Below are 17,617 nucleotides of genomic sequence, written 5' to 3' on the forward strand. Positions count from 1 at the left end.
GTACAAGCGGCCGAAATGGGTTCTCTCAGATGGGTGGCGTCTCCCTTAGAGATAGGGTGAGAAGCTCAGCCATCCGGGAGAGACTCGGAGTTGAAAGGAGCCAGTTGAGGTGGTTCATCTAGTAAGGATGCCACCTGGGCGCCTCCCTAGGGAGGTGTTCCAGGCACGTCCAGCTGGGAGGAGACCCCGGGGAAGACCCAGGACTCGGTGGAGAGATTATATCTCCTCACTGGGAACGCCTCAGGATCCCCCAGTCGGAGCTGGAGGATGTGGCCCGGAGAAGGGAAGATTGGGGTTCCTTACTGGAGCTGCTGCCCCCGCGACTCGACCCCGGATAAGCGGTAGACGATGGATGGAAATAATGTTGACTTGATACAGAAGGAAAGCAGTGGTGACTTCCCCATGACTCAGTGAAGCAGCTTGAAACTAACACTTAATGCACACCATGTTCTGCCACCAGGAGTCTCCGTCACGAGGACAGAAGAGTTTGAGACCTTTGCAGTCACTCTCTCCCGGTTAGGATTCATCCGTTCAGGTTTTTACACTGGGCTCCTCCAAAACCGGTAAAAACACTTTAAAATAAAATTGCGACCAAATGTAACGTTACCTTTTTTTTCTCGGTTTGAAAATTGTTGGAAACATTTAAGATATAATTGCAGCAGTGTCACCTACCTGTAAGTGGAAGCGGTCTTTTGTGATCACGGTTATTGATTACACCTGTGCTCTGCCTGCGATGACATGGATTTGAAGAAATATCAAACTTTCGCTTAAAGTCTATTTGTCGGACTTTAAGATGCACTTCCACTTTTTTCTAGATTGAGGATGAACACGTTATTAATTCACGCATAAACAGATGAGGGCTCGGTGCAGTTTCAGAGTTAGTTCAAGTTGAAAGTGAAGCGTGTTCTTGCTGCAGTATCAACGGAAGACCACAGAAGTGTTTTACATGTAGCTTTAACATAATGGTCCAGCAGTAAGAAAAATAACGTAATATATTCTTTCAATAGAGCTACAACCTCACAGCAGACATGACAGGTGCAGATTATATTAATGATGGTCTGGTCCCGTGTCAGGGCGGTGTGCATGCCGGTGTACCGGGACACCTGCATGGCGTGAAGTCAAAATGTCTGTGAAAGGCAGAAATAATAAAATAAAGAAACCTGCATGTTTTAAGCTTGGCTACCTATTTTTTTGCAGAAAACTTTTTATCATTTGACATCTGAGAACATGTCGGTCGAGCTTAGTAAATGTATGTTTTTAAAATCCAAAATGTGTTATTCTGACTCTGTATGCCAGAAGGTTGTACGAGCAATTTATTTATTTTTAATTCAGAATTTTGTATTTTTTAGAAAAAAGGAGAAGTAGTCTTTAATCAAATATCTTTCCATATTTATCCAGACCATACTGAAATCAAATGCCTTTGCAATACTGCGTAAGAACCTGATTTTTAAAAGTAACTTTTCTTCTTTTAAATCTGAAAGAAATTCAAACAATTTAATTCTCATCTTTAAAGCAATTTGCATTTTTTTTTCTTTTACAAAATCCAATTTATCACCTATGCAGAAATATTTTATATGAAACAAAAGATGTGGTTTTGTTACAGTGGTATCAAGAAGTGAAGCTCTATTGAGAATTAGTTCCTGCACTAAAATATATTTACAGATCATTCATCTGCTCTCATTCCAAAACTCAGGAGCCAAAAGATCCTTAAAAGCTCAAAATATAGGCACAGTACATTCAGCACTAAGAACATGTTTCAGTGGGAAACTACAGCGTCACTTGTTGGCAGGAGACGACTTCGCTGCTTCTCTACGAAGTGCAACATTGTTTATTATCTTGCCACAAAGAATTTGCCTACAAGGCAGTGTATGATCAATGTGGAACTTAAACTGATCTACACAAAGTGAGTTACATGTGGACTCAAACACCACAGTAGCCAGATTCATATTGAAACATATCAGCTTGTCAGGAACCAATTTTTATTAATATCATTAATAATGTGTCATCAGCATCATCAATGAAATGAGTTAGTCTGTTTAAAGCAGAATCAAGTGTGCATTCATTGCCCTTCTTTTCTTGATGAACACGTCAGTTCCACAAAGCGAGGAAGAAAAAAAAGGAACAAGGGAGGGGAGGAGGGAGGCAGAGTGGGCAGGGACTGCAGTGAAGGTGGAAACGCAGGGAAAACGACGTCTGGCGGAGCAGGAATCTCCCCCTTCACTGGGATATGATTGGTTTTTCCCTTGTGCAAGAATGACAACAAAAAAAATCAAAACAAAAGAAATTCAAAATGGTGCTCTAAAAACAAAGATGAGGGGAAGAGGGGAATTGCTTGCTGGGATGTTGTGTTGGCTGTTTGTGTTGTTTGTTTTTTTGTTCCATAAAGCCACGTTAGGATTTGATGCAGTCGTCATCATCAGAGGTCTGGCTGCTGCTACTGGTTTCGGACTCTGAGCCCTCCTCGACGTTCGCCTCCGCCACACTCCTCCAGGGGGTGAAGTGGAGGGTCACACCCCGCGCCCTCGGGAGAGCCCCGTTCCTCTGCATGCCGTTCCTCTTCAGCTGTAAAGGAAACAGACAATAAGTGTGTGAATAGTGTAGTATACCTTTAAGAACCAAAACAGACACACGAGCCGTCCTCTGATTGCTCACCTGTTCCGTTTTAGTCTGGAACTCTCTCAGCTCGTCCTCCGTCAGAGGCAGGAAGTTGTCATCATTTTCTGGGTACTCCTGCCAGCCCATGGCCTTCAGCAACCTACAAAAGACATGTTCTGCTCAATTGATTGTTGTGAGACAATGTCATAATAGTTTTGACTTTTCAAATTCATTTTAGTTAAACATTTGCAGAAAGGTTTAGTATTAGTTTTTAAGAGTAATTTCATTTAGTTAAGGTCAGAAGTATTTAACTACAAATATATACACTCATGCAAAATACATGGCTGGACAACTCTTGGATAAATCTTTTGATTTGGGAATCAACACAAGTTCTCTTTAACGAACAGCTTGTAACAGACCTGAGCTGAAAGGTTGAATAGACTTTGATCTACTACAATATTTAAATCATGTTCTTCTTTTTCATGTTCTAGAGAGCGAGAGCAAGAGAGAAAGAGCGAAAGAGTGACTGCAAGTGTGCGTGTGTGAACTGTGTCCTACCTGTGCTCTGCCTCCAGGGAGCTGGACAGGTGTTCAGTGTCTGAGTCACTGAGGGAGTAGGACAGACCATTCTGGTGACAGACCTCCTCGCTGTACACTTTGGGCTCTGGGGTGCTGCTTTCACCCTGAGAACATTCACACAACAAGACAAAACTCTTATAAAATAAAGTCTTCCTTCAATTGCAAACAGTCCAAAACAGACAAAATATTTTTGTGATATTTAGCAGTTTAGTCACAATTTCACAGGCTGTCACTCAACAGCACTCTTAAAAAGGAACACACACACACACACACACACACACACACCTTTGTGATTATTTATTCAGTAAACTAACTATTGATGCGTCCAGGAGACGCAGCATAATTCTTGTAAACAACACAGGTTATAGCATGTTAACAGTTAGCTGCTCAGAGGTGCTATAGACTTGTTTAAGGCGCATTCAGGCTCAATTCAGTAAAAATGTGTATTATGAGAAGGTAAAGTATAAAGTTAAAATGTAATCTTGTAAAATGTAGTCCTTGGCGAGAATCTTATTCAAGCTTACAGGTGTTTGAAGGAGATGTTTTCAAAGCAATATTAAACGTAACTGTTTTGTCATAATTCCCCCTCAATATCTAACATAACAAAAGGAGTGTGTGGGATTTGTGGTTTTGTTCCGTGGTATCGAATCAGTATTGAGAATAGTGGAATTTTACTGGTATAGACTACTCTAATCTTGACATCCCTAAAAAGATATCACGTGAAACCAGTTGATTACTTACATACGTTTAAATATGCAAATGAGGCTTCATCTAAACTTGTGGTGAATTAAGAAGAAATCTTCAGCCACAAACAGACAAAGTTAGTAAAATAATCACCTAAATGTGTATTTTGGATGTTTTCTTTCCACTAGTCTGAGAGAAGACGCATTATGGGAGCAAAATCTTAAAACTGATCGTTGCATGAAAAAAAACAATGTTTTTGCCTGCAGAGTCTTCCTTAAGAAAATAAGCCAAACTTCCGCCTACCTCTCCTGATGTTCCCGGACTGCTGCTCGTCGTCAGCTCTCCAGTGCTCTCGTCCTTCAGAGCTCGCAGGAACTCACTCTTGCGGTCCGGGCCACGGCGCATCAGCTTCAGCCTCGACGGGGCAATGTCTATGGGAGGAGTCGTGCTGGAAGGGTGCTGTGGGGGTGACGGCGCCGCAGGACGGGAGAGAGGGGCCGGCAGAAGCCATGAAAAGAGGAGAGAGTTAAGAGTTATTTTTTCCCCATCATTTGGCCAGTAAAGTGTGCAGATTAGGAAGCAGAGACAAATGTCTGCTGTAACTTTGAAAGATTTGGACCAAATTAAAGCATTTGCATGTTCAGTGTTCATTTCTGATGCATTGTTTGACTATTACAGTTTATGATCTTGGAGAACGACATTTCACGACACTGGACAGCACATATTCTGCTGCAAAGGGAACAACTTGATGTGCACATGTGAGTAAACATCTCAGTCACAAACCACACTAACACATAATTACCATGTTGAGATAAAACCTGTGATTTACTCTCACAGTCACGCATGCAGCCATAAGAGTTCAACACAGACGGCTACTCTGAATCTTTACGGGTTTGCTTGCTGTGCAGTTTTACATGTTGGTAGGAAGTCTGAGCATCATGTTGGGGTTGGAAAATCCCTAAATGTCTGTTGCAATTGCGGACATGAAGTTATTTATTCGTCTTTTTCCTACCCTCCTCACCTCTTTCGGGGGGTTGTGCTGTGGTGCACTGACTGGGGTGCTGGGTTTGGCTGCAGAGACGGGGCTGGTGAAGACTGAATCCCGGCCTGGCATGTGAAGGCCAGACTTTGTGATTTCTCTCCCACTGGATTTCCACTGGGTGCTCTATAAAATGAAAAAAAAAAAAAAAAAGACACATGAGTCTCGCTCACAAAAAGAGAGACTGCTTACATCACAGCAGAGCACCTACATAACACTGACATACAGTATGCAAAGCTTGTCATCAAGTTTAATACAAATGTGCTTTATTAGTTTCTCCTGCATGTCTGCTAAAACTAAATCAAGCAGGAAATAATTTGACACATCACAGCAAGTCCTACTTTGGTGGGGGCCACAGCAGGCTTGGGGATCAGGTTCTTGTAGATGCTGGAGCCTGCCATGGGAGCTTTGCTACCGTTGGATGTCAAGGTGCCAGCGGTGGCAAACCCCGCAGAGAAGGCTGTGCTGGGGTCCTCCTTGGAAACCTTCTTGATAACCAGCATTTTGGACACCATCTGTTTTCCACTAGGGGGGTTTTCTGAAACACAATCAGTGATTAAAATGTTATCAAGTTGAGAACGAGAAGCTATTAAAGAGGGAGCTTACAGCTTTAAACAGTCTCTTGTTTATTTAGGAATTTAAATCCAATATGGACTACGAGCTCTTACCCCAAACTCCAGCATGGGGAGCTACTGCTCGCATCTGAGTCCCAGGCTTTCCAGTTGTTTCAGGGTTGAGGGAAGGCTAAAAAAAAAACACAAAAAACACCTGCATTAGCATTAAATATATTACCTAGTTATGTTTAAGGATGTAAAAAAGTATCAATACTAAGATACTTATTTATACCACATGTTTATAACGATACGATCTCCATTAGTTATACATTCGTCCATATTGTATAAAATATGGTTTCTGAAAAGCTGTTAAGAAAATGTAAAGATGGGCAACAACTGGTCTATGGAGATCTCTGCCTTTTGGAACCAGCACCTGCTTTCTTCTGATGAAGTAAAACATGTCCGATACAGTTGGATATACTGCTATTCATTTTCAGTTGGATTTTATTTTTCCAGTTACTTTTTCTCTTGAGATTTAAGAGAGTGACAGAAGGTCCCTCTTCTTTGTGTTGAGGTATTGAGTCTGTTTTTTTGCATTAGTATAGTATCAAAGTTTAAAATTCTGGTACATTGACAACGTTCGTTATTTTAACATCCGAGAATCTGAGCATGTTGTTACCGACAGGATTGAGCCTGAAGGATCAGTGACGGGAAACTCTTGTGATGCAGAATGCTAATGACATTTACATTTGTTTCTTATCACAAGGTAAATATGGGGAGACAATGGAAGGGGAATATATTATATAACAAAGGTCAGGTGCAGTCTAAGCAATAACCACAATTTCCCTTAGAAATACGGTCAACATTCAGAAGCCCTTTTATTAAATGATCCAAATAGTTTGCAGACTCAAAATATTGTATCTTTCCACAGAGCTTTGTAATTGAAGAACTATGTTAAGGTCAGAGCACTGAAGGTAATCTACTTACAAAGTCCTCTTCCACGAACTTCAGCTTGTCGTCCTTGCCGTCTTTGCGTTCCTCGTTGGGGAACTTGTCCTGGTACGAGGTGCCCTTGCGGGGATGAAATGTGCCATTGCGCTGACGGTGCACCCCCTGCCTGTCCCTGTCGACTCCTAGCCGTTTGGGGTGGCGTCCCTGGTGGTGGTGGCCGTCCTGGGCACCCCGCGGCGCTCCATGCCAGCTGGGTGTTTCCTTCCAACAGGAGCCTCCTGCCAGCCCACCATGCCCTCCTTTGGCCACCCCCGAGTCCACAGAGTCATGCCTCAGAAGCAAAGAGGGCTGCTGCCATCCGTCACCTGAAGAGAACAAGTATACAGAGTATATAAGCATGATGTCATTATGCTTTAGTAAATGCTGAAAACCCGGGACATGTGGCTTTGAGGGGATTCAAATCACAAAATAACTTATTCTATACATAACATGGTAGGCAGAAAAATGTGGAGTATTTGTATATGGAAATTGTGGGATGTCCTCATTAGTCAACTTCTAAACTAGAAGGTCAGACCTCCTCCATGGCCATGTGCCCCGTCTCCATGTTAACCACTCCAGGTAAAAACTGTTTGTATATCTTCCTCATGATTGGGATCCGTTCCCAACTTTAATGGGTTCTTCCTTGGCCCATACATCTTAATGAAAATTAGATTACATTATTTCAGTGAAAGAATGAATTAATTCCCTCCTAGAAAGAAAGTCTTAACTTGATTTGGCCACTACGACACTATAGAAAACATACTGCTGCACATTTGGCAATATGAGCATGAAGAGACAGGTTCTACAGCAGGCACAGAGGAAGCTTCCTGCCTACAGAAATAATGACCAGATTCATCCTCATAACCACCTACAGTGTACAGAAACAACTACTTAGAGAAAGGTTGGCGCAAACACACGTCAACTTGACCTACATCAGAAATACACAAGCAGTTGGTGTCCAAACTACGAGAAGACCTGTCTGACTGGCACCGCACACCATAAGCAAGTAGAGACACATAAAGCCGCCTTTCTGCTTTCCAAAGCCGCCAGCACAAAGGCAAAGTGAGGGACAACAGTGAGACAGACACCCCTGGGACCGCAGGACAAATGAAGAACCTGTCAAACAGGAATCTCAACCGACTCAAGATTACTGCTTCAATAGAATTTTGCATCCTGAGGGTACAACAAAATCATTTATCCAGAAGAACAACGCTGCAGAAACTGAGACAAAACATAACCAGAAAGAAATGTAAGATTTCACAAAGCTCGTGGATCATGGCATCATACAACTTTACCACATTACGACAATTCTTGGTGCACGCAAAGAACCGCGTGCCTACACATCAGCAGAGCCACACTGGCTGAGTGCAGTGTGCAGACACCAATCTGTACATTGGTGAAAGCAAATAATGTACATAAAGTCAAGAGGATGTTTAACTGAGTGCAGGAGGAGATGCATGACGTAAAAAAAAAAAGTGATAGGAGTCCAACGCCAGCCGTCTGCTGCTGCAACACCGCCGTCAGGTGGCTGAGCAGGTGGCCTCACGTCCTCATCCACTACCGGGACCTCAATGTCCTCCTTCAGTAGACGTTTGCTGCTTTCCATCATATTCAACGTCACACAATGAAAGTCCAGCAGCATAATTTAACTAAAACTAGACATTAGTGATTTAATGTTTGTAACATACACAGCAGGATTTCCATCCATTCAATTGGTCTCTGAATTCTACCTGTTCATCTTCACACAAGTGTTGACCTCTAGCCTAGCTTTGACAAAGTTTAACTTTAGCATTCGTCTTGATAATCAACAACCCCAGGAGCTGCTTCTGGTTTCAGACACTTTCTAGTGATGTTAAAAAAGGTGGAAATGCAGCCATCTTTACAAGCCGCATGCGTAATCTTTACCTCCCCCACAGTGCGACTACATCAGTATTTTCTTAATACAGCCACGGCCTGTCTCCTCTGGCCTTGTGATAGCAGCAGCTAAAGTTATGCTGACATTAGACATTGTTCTCTGGCTCATTGAAGCGTCAAGAGAAAACAGCTCCAGCGATTTATACACATACGATCAAATACAAGGCGCACCGAGCTGCTGTCAAGTACACGCATGCACGCAATTTCTGATTATGCGGCGTGAGCTTACTACACTTAACTGCCCCACAATGCATTGCGTCTAGGTGCCTTGACACCGGCAATCAGTAATGTCAGATTTTGAGCCAGGCTAAAGATGTTAATATGTCACTTTATTAAGTTTTAATTTGTTTTCAGGGGAGAAAATAACATTTTAGATTCCCAATATGGAGTCAGTTTATCCAAATGTGATAAGTCTTAGTCCATAAAGTTCGGGGACATCACACAATTCCAACAAAGCCTTTACATAAGTTTACATTGTGTAGCAATGATTGTTACACAGAGTGTTAAAAGACTCAGCTACTAAACTTATCATGGTTTCATGCTTTTTGTTCATAGTTTCTGTCCGACATTAACAATAACAGGATTAACAAGAGCAGCGTGTTAACTGTTCTGAGCCGTTACCTGCTGGAGCGTGCAGGGAGCCGTTGTTAAAGAAGCCATCAGAGGAGTTGTGGCGGCGGCGGCTCACAGAGGTTCTGCCGTCTCTGTGGTGGTGGGGCTCACCTTGTTTCTCAAGGTTGGCAGCAGGGGACTGGAGGAGGACAGAAAGGGGACATGGTCAACTAAAGTGGGACTCCACACCAAGATGTTGGACAAGGAATCACATGCCCGGGTAAAATTGACTCCACAAAAGAACAGAAACGGCAATTATCTTTCTCTACGTTATCTTTGTCCTTGTGAACTAAACTGAGATCAGCATAAATCCTCTCCATACTCAGAGTTCCTCTCTTACTCCCACTGAGAACTTAAAAGTGAAACCAATGTAGGGATCTATACTTAGCGAGCGAAAGTGAACAAATGCATCAAAAATCATTAGGAAGTGAAAGAAATCTGGGAATGCTTTATCATGAGACATGTGCTGCTCTGGAAGAGATCTGCAAGTCAGGGCGCCGGCAGCTGTGCGTTTCATAATGTCGACTGCAGATGCTCAGATCCATCTGAATCATATCCTCGTCATCAGCTGAGGTTCAAAGATCAAATAAGATCTTCAGTCTATTCCTGCAAGCGTCATCTCAAGAGTCTTTATAACTTCCACAGATAAACAGCAATGATGTGCAGCATAACTACGAATAAACCACAGCTCCAAGTGCAAGCAGACGAATCCCTGAAGACAAATGACATTGAGGTGAAGTCATGTCAGCAGTGACTGTGCACTTGTCTCTCCAGCTTGACAGACAAGCCACTTAGCTGGGCAACTTCCTGACTCACAGATTACACGGAGCCCTGGACCGGAGAAGCACATTCACGATCCCAGATGGATTAAACACTTTTCTTTTTTTTCTTCTTTTTATAAAAAAGGAAGGACACAAATCAATGCAATCGTCCTACTTAACATTCTTCATTTTCAGCCCCCCCCCACCAACGTTACTTTGAAGAGGCAATATTTTTGGATGACCGTTTTCGTACAGTATCGAATCTGAACTAAAATGTGGCAAGATACAAATTGGTTCCAGACCTCTGAATTGCAGCCACATCCCAAATTATGCCCAGCAATTAAAATGACTGGTGTTGCTTCTGTGAATTGCCGTTTCTCCTGTTGAGTCAATCCGAGCCGTTGTGGGCGAGATGAAAGTTGGTGCCAAGTCAGAGAGTCTGAGACAACTTAAAAAGGTCAGTACAGTACAATGTCCTTGTGAGAAAACACTAAATACATGAGAAAATATTAAATAACTTGACTGACTAACTAATGTTATCAAGCCAGCCCTGCTTGTCTGTTACCAAGAAGTCTTAAATGATTCTTCTTAATTGGCTCAAACATTTATTTTGCAAAGTTAAAAACAGCCATGATGCTTCTTGTACCGTTTGCCTGCATTTCCTCACCATGCATTATGTAATGTAGGATTATTTTGTTTTTAACTTATTACAACTGCTGAACAGCTTCAATGCAACCTTAGAAAAAGTGATGTTAAGGCCCTGTCACACATCTCCGTATGACAGAAACGTCTGCCGGCGCATACGAATAATTGTCAAGAGTCCAAATACGTCCAACTTTTCATTAGATCGGAAAAGTGAACATATACAGATACGCATGTCTAACCTATTGATAGCGCATCACTTACTTATACAAAATGTATCAGACGAATACCCAACGAATGCACAATACAAAAATATGGCGTATACAAAATATCAGCAACACGCTGGTGTATGTTGATATAAGGTAAGGCATAAGTAGTATTCGTTAAGAGCTCACTGTGTTACGCTGGTGTACGTTGATATAAGGTAAGGTATAAGTAGTATTCATTAAGAGCTCACTGTGTTACGCTGGTGTACGTTGATATAAGGTAAGGTATAAGTAGTATTCATTAAGAGCTCACTGTGTTACGCTGGGGTGCGTTGATATAAGGTAAGGTATAAGTAGTATTCATTAAGAACTCACTGTGTTACGCTGGTGTACGTTGATATAAGGTAAGGTATAAGTAGTATTCGTTAAGAGCTCACTGTGTTACGCTGGTGTACGTTGATATAAGGTAAGGTATAAGTAGTATTCATTAAGAACTCACTGTGTTACGCTGGTGTACGTTGATATAGGGTAAGGTATAAGTAGTATTCATTAAGAGCTCACTGTGTTACGCTGGTGTACGTTGATATAAGGTAAGGTATAAGTAGTATTTGTTAAGAGCTCACTGTGTTACGCTGGTGTACGTTGATATAAGGTAAGGTATAAGTAGTATTCATTAAGAGCTCACTGTGTTACGCTGGTGTACGTTGATATAAGGTAAGGTATAAGTAGTATTTGTTAAGAGCTCACTGTGTTACGCTGGTGTACGTTGATATAAGGTAAGGTATAAGTAGTATTCATTAAGAGCTCACTGTGTTACGCTGGTGTACGTTGATATAAGGTAAGGTATAAGTAGTATTCGTTAAGAGCTCACTGTGTTACGCTGGTGTACGTAGATATAAGGTAAGGTATAAGTAGTATTCATTAAGAACTCACTGTGTTACGCTGGTGTACGTTGATATAAGGTAAGGTATAAGTAGTATTCATTAAGAGCTCACTGTGTTACGCTGGTGTACGTTGATATAAGGTAAGGTATAAGTAGTATTCATTAAGAGCTCACTATGTTACGCTGGTGTACGTTGATATAAGGTAAGGTATAAGTAGTATTCGTTAAGAGCTCACTGTGTTACGCTGGTGTACGTAGATATAAGGTAAGGTATAAGTAGTATTCATTAAGAACTCACTGTGTTACGCTGGTGTACGTTGATATAAGGTAAGGTATAAGTAGTATTCATTAAGAGCTCACTGTGTTACGCTGGTGTACGTAGATATAAGGTAAGGTATAAGTAGTATTCATTAAGAGCTCACTGTGTTACGCTGGTGTACGTTGATATAAGGTAAGGTATAAGTAGTATTCATTAAGAGCTCACTGTGTTACGCTGGTGTACGTTGATATAAGGTAAGGTATAAGTAGTATTCATTAAGAACTCACTGTGTTACGCTGGTGTACGTAGATATAAGGTAAGATATAAGTAGTATTCGTTAAGAGCTCACTGTGTTATGCTGGTGTACGTTGATATAAGGTAAGGTATAAGTAGTATTCATTAAGAGCTCACTGTGTTACGCTGGTGTACGTTGATATAAGGTAAGGTATAAGTAGTATTCATTAAGAACTCACTGTGTTACGCTGGTGTACGTAGATATAAGGTAAGGTATAAGTAGTATTCGTTAAGAGCTCACTGTGTTACGCTGGTGTACGTAGATATAAGGTAAGGTATAAGTAGTATTCATTAAGAGCTCACTGTGTTACGCTGGTGTACGTTGATATAAGGTAAGGTATAAGTAGTATTCATTAAGAGCTCACTGTGTTACGCTGGTGTACGTTGATATAAGGTAAGGTATAAGTAGTATTCATTAAGAGCTCACTGTGTTACGCTGGTGTACGTAGATATAAGGTAAGGTATAAGTAGTATTCATTAAGAGCTCACTGTGTTACGCTGGTGTACGTAGATATAAGGTAAGGTATAAGTAGTATTCGTTAAGAGCTCACTGTGTTACGCTGGGGTGCGTTGTTGAACGCTGATGTTTTGAGCATGTTCAAAATTACCGGACGTACCCGACGTGTGCTTCATAAGTTATGCAGATGTTACGTTAGACATACGTGAATACGGAATATGTACGTGAATACTTACCTACATGAATACCTACGTGACCACGCTAGAGGAACGTTAGTATAGGCTACGTCGGCTGACGGTGAACCCTACAGCCAATGTATTGATAACGAGTGGATACTCTATTCCTACCCTATGTTAAGATGATGCCTGACGACGGAGTAACTTATTACACGTGTTTCTACAGTACAGATAGCGTTTAGCATGTTAGCCGTTCTCCAGCATCAGCATGACGTGAACCAGATGGCACTTTTCCAGCTCCGTTGTCCAGACACTCTGATACGTTTTAAATAAGTAAGTGATACGCTATCAATGTTTGACATACGTATAATAATTTGTTATGTATTCATTATGTATACGTCAGCTACAACACCGCTGTGGAAAAGTTGGACGTATTTGGACTCTGACACATTTTGAGCTACTTTTCATATAAGTCATATATGTTTCTGCCATACAGAACTGTGTGACAGGGCCGTATGTCTGACGTGTTCGACGTAACGTCTGCGTCCTTCAAACGATCACAACTTACCCTTAAATTATAACGTATTGCCGATATTTCGTATGCGCCGACATACGTTTCTGTCATACGGATGTGTGTGACAGGGCCTTTAGTGTACAGCTGCTCATTCAAATTACTTAAAACCTCTGCAAACAAAGAAACGGCCTGGAATGGTAAAATAAGTTTGCAAGTTTGTCCAAAAAGCAATTTCCCCCCATGACCTTTAAAAGCCATACAAAATCATTAAATTATCTATTGAGATGTTATTAAAATGGTTTCAGTCTTTTTCATGATGGCACTCAATGTCCCTCACACTAGAGCAGTGGCACAGAGATATAATTTCATGCTCTTTCTATCTCAATTAACATTTTTCCTGTGATCAACTGCCACACACACACACACACACACACAATACATCCAGTACACACACACCTTGGCAGGCTGGGGCGTGGAGAAGTTAAGCCAGGCAGGGACAAAGTCATGCTGCGCCATTTAGGTCCAGTGTTTCCGGTCAGTGGATCGAGGCATCAAACCTCATGGCCAGGATCTAACAAAGGAAATGGACAATAGGAATGACATCTTTCAAAATTCAGATTCAGATTTCAGGACACTTCTTTCAAGCATTTTATCTACTAGTAGTTATTTAGAAATTCACTGCATAAAAGGTTACCTCAAGAGCAAAACAGTCCTATTCTTAGCAGAAAACAACAAAGCTTGACTTGCTGCAGCTGTGCCTTTGAAGCTGATAACTGGTTGACAGTTTGGATGGAAGATATCTTGCGCACTATAATACAAGTATTATTTTACAACGTGTATGCGATTCACCTAAATAGCTCATCATATTTGACTTTGTAATTTTACTTTATAACAGTTATGCATACACTGTGGAAAGTGAACACCTGCTACCCACAAAATGTTGACAAATTACTTATAAAAAAGGACAAAACAGCAATTCATTTCATGGCTATTGAGCACATGCGTGCATGTTTGCAGCAGCCATGACAGTCAGGTGAAACTTCATGATTACCCCAGAGTCTGGCTCTGAAGTCCTCTGCCTCCTCTCTCGGTCCGGCTTGGCTCGGTTCCTCAGGCCTGTTGGCACTGATTACAGAGTGTGTGCAATGACAGACGGGGAGCAACACACCGACAAGCCCCTCTCCACCTCCCACAGGAAAGCACAGCCCCTTTCCCCAGAGGCAGATCCCTTCGTCCAGGGTGAAACACTGGGAGATGGGTCAAAAGGTCGCAGGAATGATCTGGAATGACGATCCAGAGAACTGGCCAAGCAGGAAGGAGATTGTAAAAGCTCCTTCTTGAATCAGATTCCTAAACAGCTCCTGTGCAGGTCCCGTCTGATGAATTCTGAGCTCTAGTTTCCAGTTCAGGTATTTTTTTCCCCAGGCAGATTCAATCGGTCACAAATATATTGAAGCCATGTGCCCTTATAGTCATGAGTAAGACTCAGAACCTGATTGGAATTTATGCAGAATGGCAAAATGAATTGATTTGACAGCTTTCTTATTATTAATATAAGGAAACAGTCTGTGAAAGTTGTCTGCCCTGGACCATGGACAGCAGTTTGTGTAGCAGTTCCACTTTGACACCAGATGAGGGAAGACAGACACCTGCCACACTGCGTGCCAGTATGTTTTTGTCACCGATTCACCTTTTACCGAATCATTTTAAAGGTCTACCGAAACGCATACAGAAAAAAAAATTAGTTCAGAGACAGTCTTTTATTGGCAATGGAGGTCACTGGGAACCACTGCTCACCTCATTCAACTGATGAAAAGACTGTCCGAGTTTGAAGAAAATAATGCTCAAAAAAAGGTTCAAAGTCACATGACAATGAAGGACGTAAAACCCTATGTTACATCGCCGTCATTTTCAGTTTTGGTTAGTGAAATAGAGATGCTGCAGGATGATTCATTATAATGCCGGTTTTTTTTTTATACGTTTTGATATCACATTTGTAAGATGCCCATTTAATTATCTGCGGTTTTCTGATTGAAGTAGATATAGGATATAGCTCTGATTTCATAGATATGCAAGCTCAAAAGCTAAACAAAAATCTTCCACAAGTAAAAAAAAAAAAAAAGGAAAAGAAAGGGGGGTCTCCGTGTCATACGATGCACAAAAGTCCTTCAACGTCAATCAAAACGTGTCCAAAAAGAAATCCTCGAGAGCTCAATCAACTTCTTTTTCCAGGTTGAAAAATAGCATGAGTCCAAAATGTGTCAAGTAGGCATTTCCTTCCCTTCTTTAACGAGGTTCTCTCTCACACATTAAGTTTCTGGGGTGCAGTTTTCGGTTGTCTTGCTCAGGGTTCACTGGTATCTGCATAGGAACACACTGGACCTGCATAAAAACAAAAACAGCCTTAATTCAGATAAAGCATCTCAAAGCGCCAGGTTCAAACATACACAGTTGCAGGTTTATTCTGTACACCTAGCTTAACTAATACAAATTAATACACCGGCCCTGCAAAAAAATCCTACCTTTATGAAAATGACCACGTTACGTTTTTGTTGAAACTTTACTTTTAGCGGTGTTGATTCAAATGCATGCTTGCTTTGGATGCTGCGACAGTAATGCAGTTGAATTGTATTGTGAAACATTTACTATATAGTTCATCCTTATTGATATAAATGAGATGGACAAAACATTGATCAAAATATTAGAAAACACCTCAAGTATAATGCAACATAACATACCAGCATCACAATCTACAGCTTCAAAAATAACCTTAAAGTGGAATCAACACCACTCTGTAAAAGATTTATTGCAGGGCTGTTTTAGTGCTTTTCAGTTTGCCTTATAGAGAAATTAATCCTAAACCCACATCTCTCTTTACACATCTACACCTGTGTTACTGCAAATAGCTAAGGTGTATGACAGAATGATGCTCCTCCTTCACGGAATACCGTTATTAAATCCCAAAATAGTTTAAAATTCCTTAAAAGAAACAGTTTTTGAAACTTGAAATACATTTTGAAAGGTATGAGAGAACTCAAAACTCAGTGATCTTATGCTGAAAGCTGGCTCTTTTATAAAATTGTGTCAGCTTTGGAAAATTAAATATTTATAACAGTGTAAAAATAACTCGAACACTTTCTTCCTAGGTATTTCTCCCCTGACTGCTGCGCATCTAAACAGGCCTGACAGTGAGTGCAAGGCTGGATGAAACTCAGGTTTACAATCTTAACAGCGATTCTTCTACCTTGTTCAACCATGCGATATAGTACAGTTTACACCTTAACAGAAGTAATCCTTGCATGCATGCACAGACTCAGAGCAACCATAGACTTCTTAACGTATTCACACTGAACTATTACATAACAGCTCAACATCAACGAGTTTGCCACGGACACGGGCTACAATGTGCAGCAGACATTTAACGTCCCTTTACTGTGAAACAATACTCACGTAAATGACGACAACACACTCTTTTTTGGAAAGTACACAGTTTAACATAATTATACGCTGTGGAAAACCCACATGTCCACAAACACTGCAGCAGACCGATGCAACACACAGTAACGTTACATGCACGTTTCACCTAGCTAACTAACGTTAGCCGAGTAATGTTATGGATTAAAGTGCATCGAAATGAATTCAGACACAACGAGGTTGTGGGGTTAGCTAAGCAGTCAACGTTAATTACCAACTAACAACGTTATCAGATCTGTCCGAACTCTGCTCTTAGCTAACGCTGCTTAGTTAACTATGGTTAACGTTAGCGTAGCATGTGTTAGCTAATAGCTGGCGTTACCCAGCCTGTCCAACGTTAGCAAACGAAAACTGCCAGGTAGTTGACATTAATTAATACGGTATGGGGATAAAGCAAAGTAAAAACGTATTCAATATGCTCACGGCGACTAAAAATGTATATTTAGGCAGCTGTCACGTACATATAATATAGGTAAACAGACCTGGCTTCGTTGGAACAACACAGTTTCAAAATGGCTACCTTAGCAGCGGCAGCACACATTCATCAGTTTGCTAAGTGCTAGCGAGCTAACTTGCAGTGTTTCATGACGATACCGTGTACCTTCTCCTAAGCAACATAGCCTCAAATAGAGAATGATTCAAGTATATATAGAGTCTGGATACATTAACGAGATTGCACTTTTTCGCAACTATACACTTCTTTACTAATACGCTATTGATGTTTGTTTGGGTTTTCTTACCACTGGCGCTGCCACTGAGGGATTCGAACAGCCTCAATGATGCTACGTTCAAGACCTGTCGCGATTATGCAACCTAACGAGGTCCCACAGTGTTTTTAAAGTCGAACGGGTTTAAGAGTCAGCGTCTGCAAATATTTTTCTATTCAGATTACCAACGTGCCAATACCTATAATAATAACATGATATTGTTTAAAATATTTTTCTAAAATATTCCTAGAACAAGGTGTTGGTAGTACATATAGTG

The 17,617-nt window shown here is 41.2% G+C and overlaps 1 protein-coding gene across 4 annotated transcripts; it reads right to left on the reverse strand.

The window, feature by feature from the left end:
* Positions 1-1,941: 1,941 nt before the first annotated feature.
* Positions 1,942-17,527, reverse strand: gpbp1l1 (GC-rich promoter binding protein 1-like 1). 4 transcript variants are annotated; one of them, XM_029453007.1, is made up of 12 exons: positions 17,374-17,527; positions 14,211-15,541; positions 13,616-13,730; positions 8,977-9,106; positions 6,439-6,767; positions 5,566-5,641; positions 5,239-5,435; positions 4,880-5,023; positions 4,162-4,317; positions 3,154-3,278; positions 2,653-2,755; positions 1,942-2,562 (listed from the first exon to the last, which is right to left on the reverse strand). In XM_029453007.1, exons 3-12 carry the CDS (start codon positions 13,673-13,675, stop codon positions 2,392-2,394), a joined length of 1,491 nt encoding a protein of 496 aa, XP_029308867.1. In that variant the 5' UTR covers positions 13,676-13,730; positions 14,211-15,541; positions 17,374-17,527; the 3' UTR covers positions 1,942-2,391. The 4 variants fall into 4 exon arrangements, with proteins under 4 accessions (XP_029308867.1, XP_029308869.1, XP_029308868.1 ...); XM_029453009.1 differs by lacking the exon at positions 17,374-17,527 and adding an exon at positions 17,154-17,292; XM_029453008.1 differs by lacking the exon at positions 17,374-17,527 and adding an exon at positions 17,116-17,262.
* Positions 17,528-17,617: the final 90 nt, after the last annotated feature.

The sequence above is a fragment of the Cottoperca gobio genome, chromosome 17 (genome assembly GCF_900634415.1).
Source record: "Cottoperca gobio chromosome 17, fCotGob3.1, whole genome shotgun sequence".
Taxonomy (NCBI): Eukaryota; Metazoa; Chordata; class Actinopteri; order Perciformes; family Bovichtidae; genus Cottoperca; species Cottoperca gobio.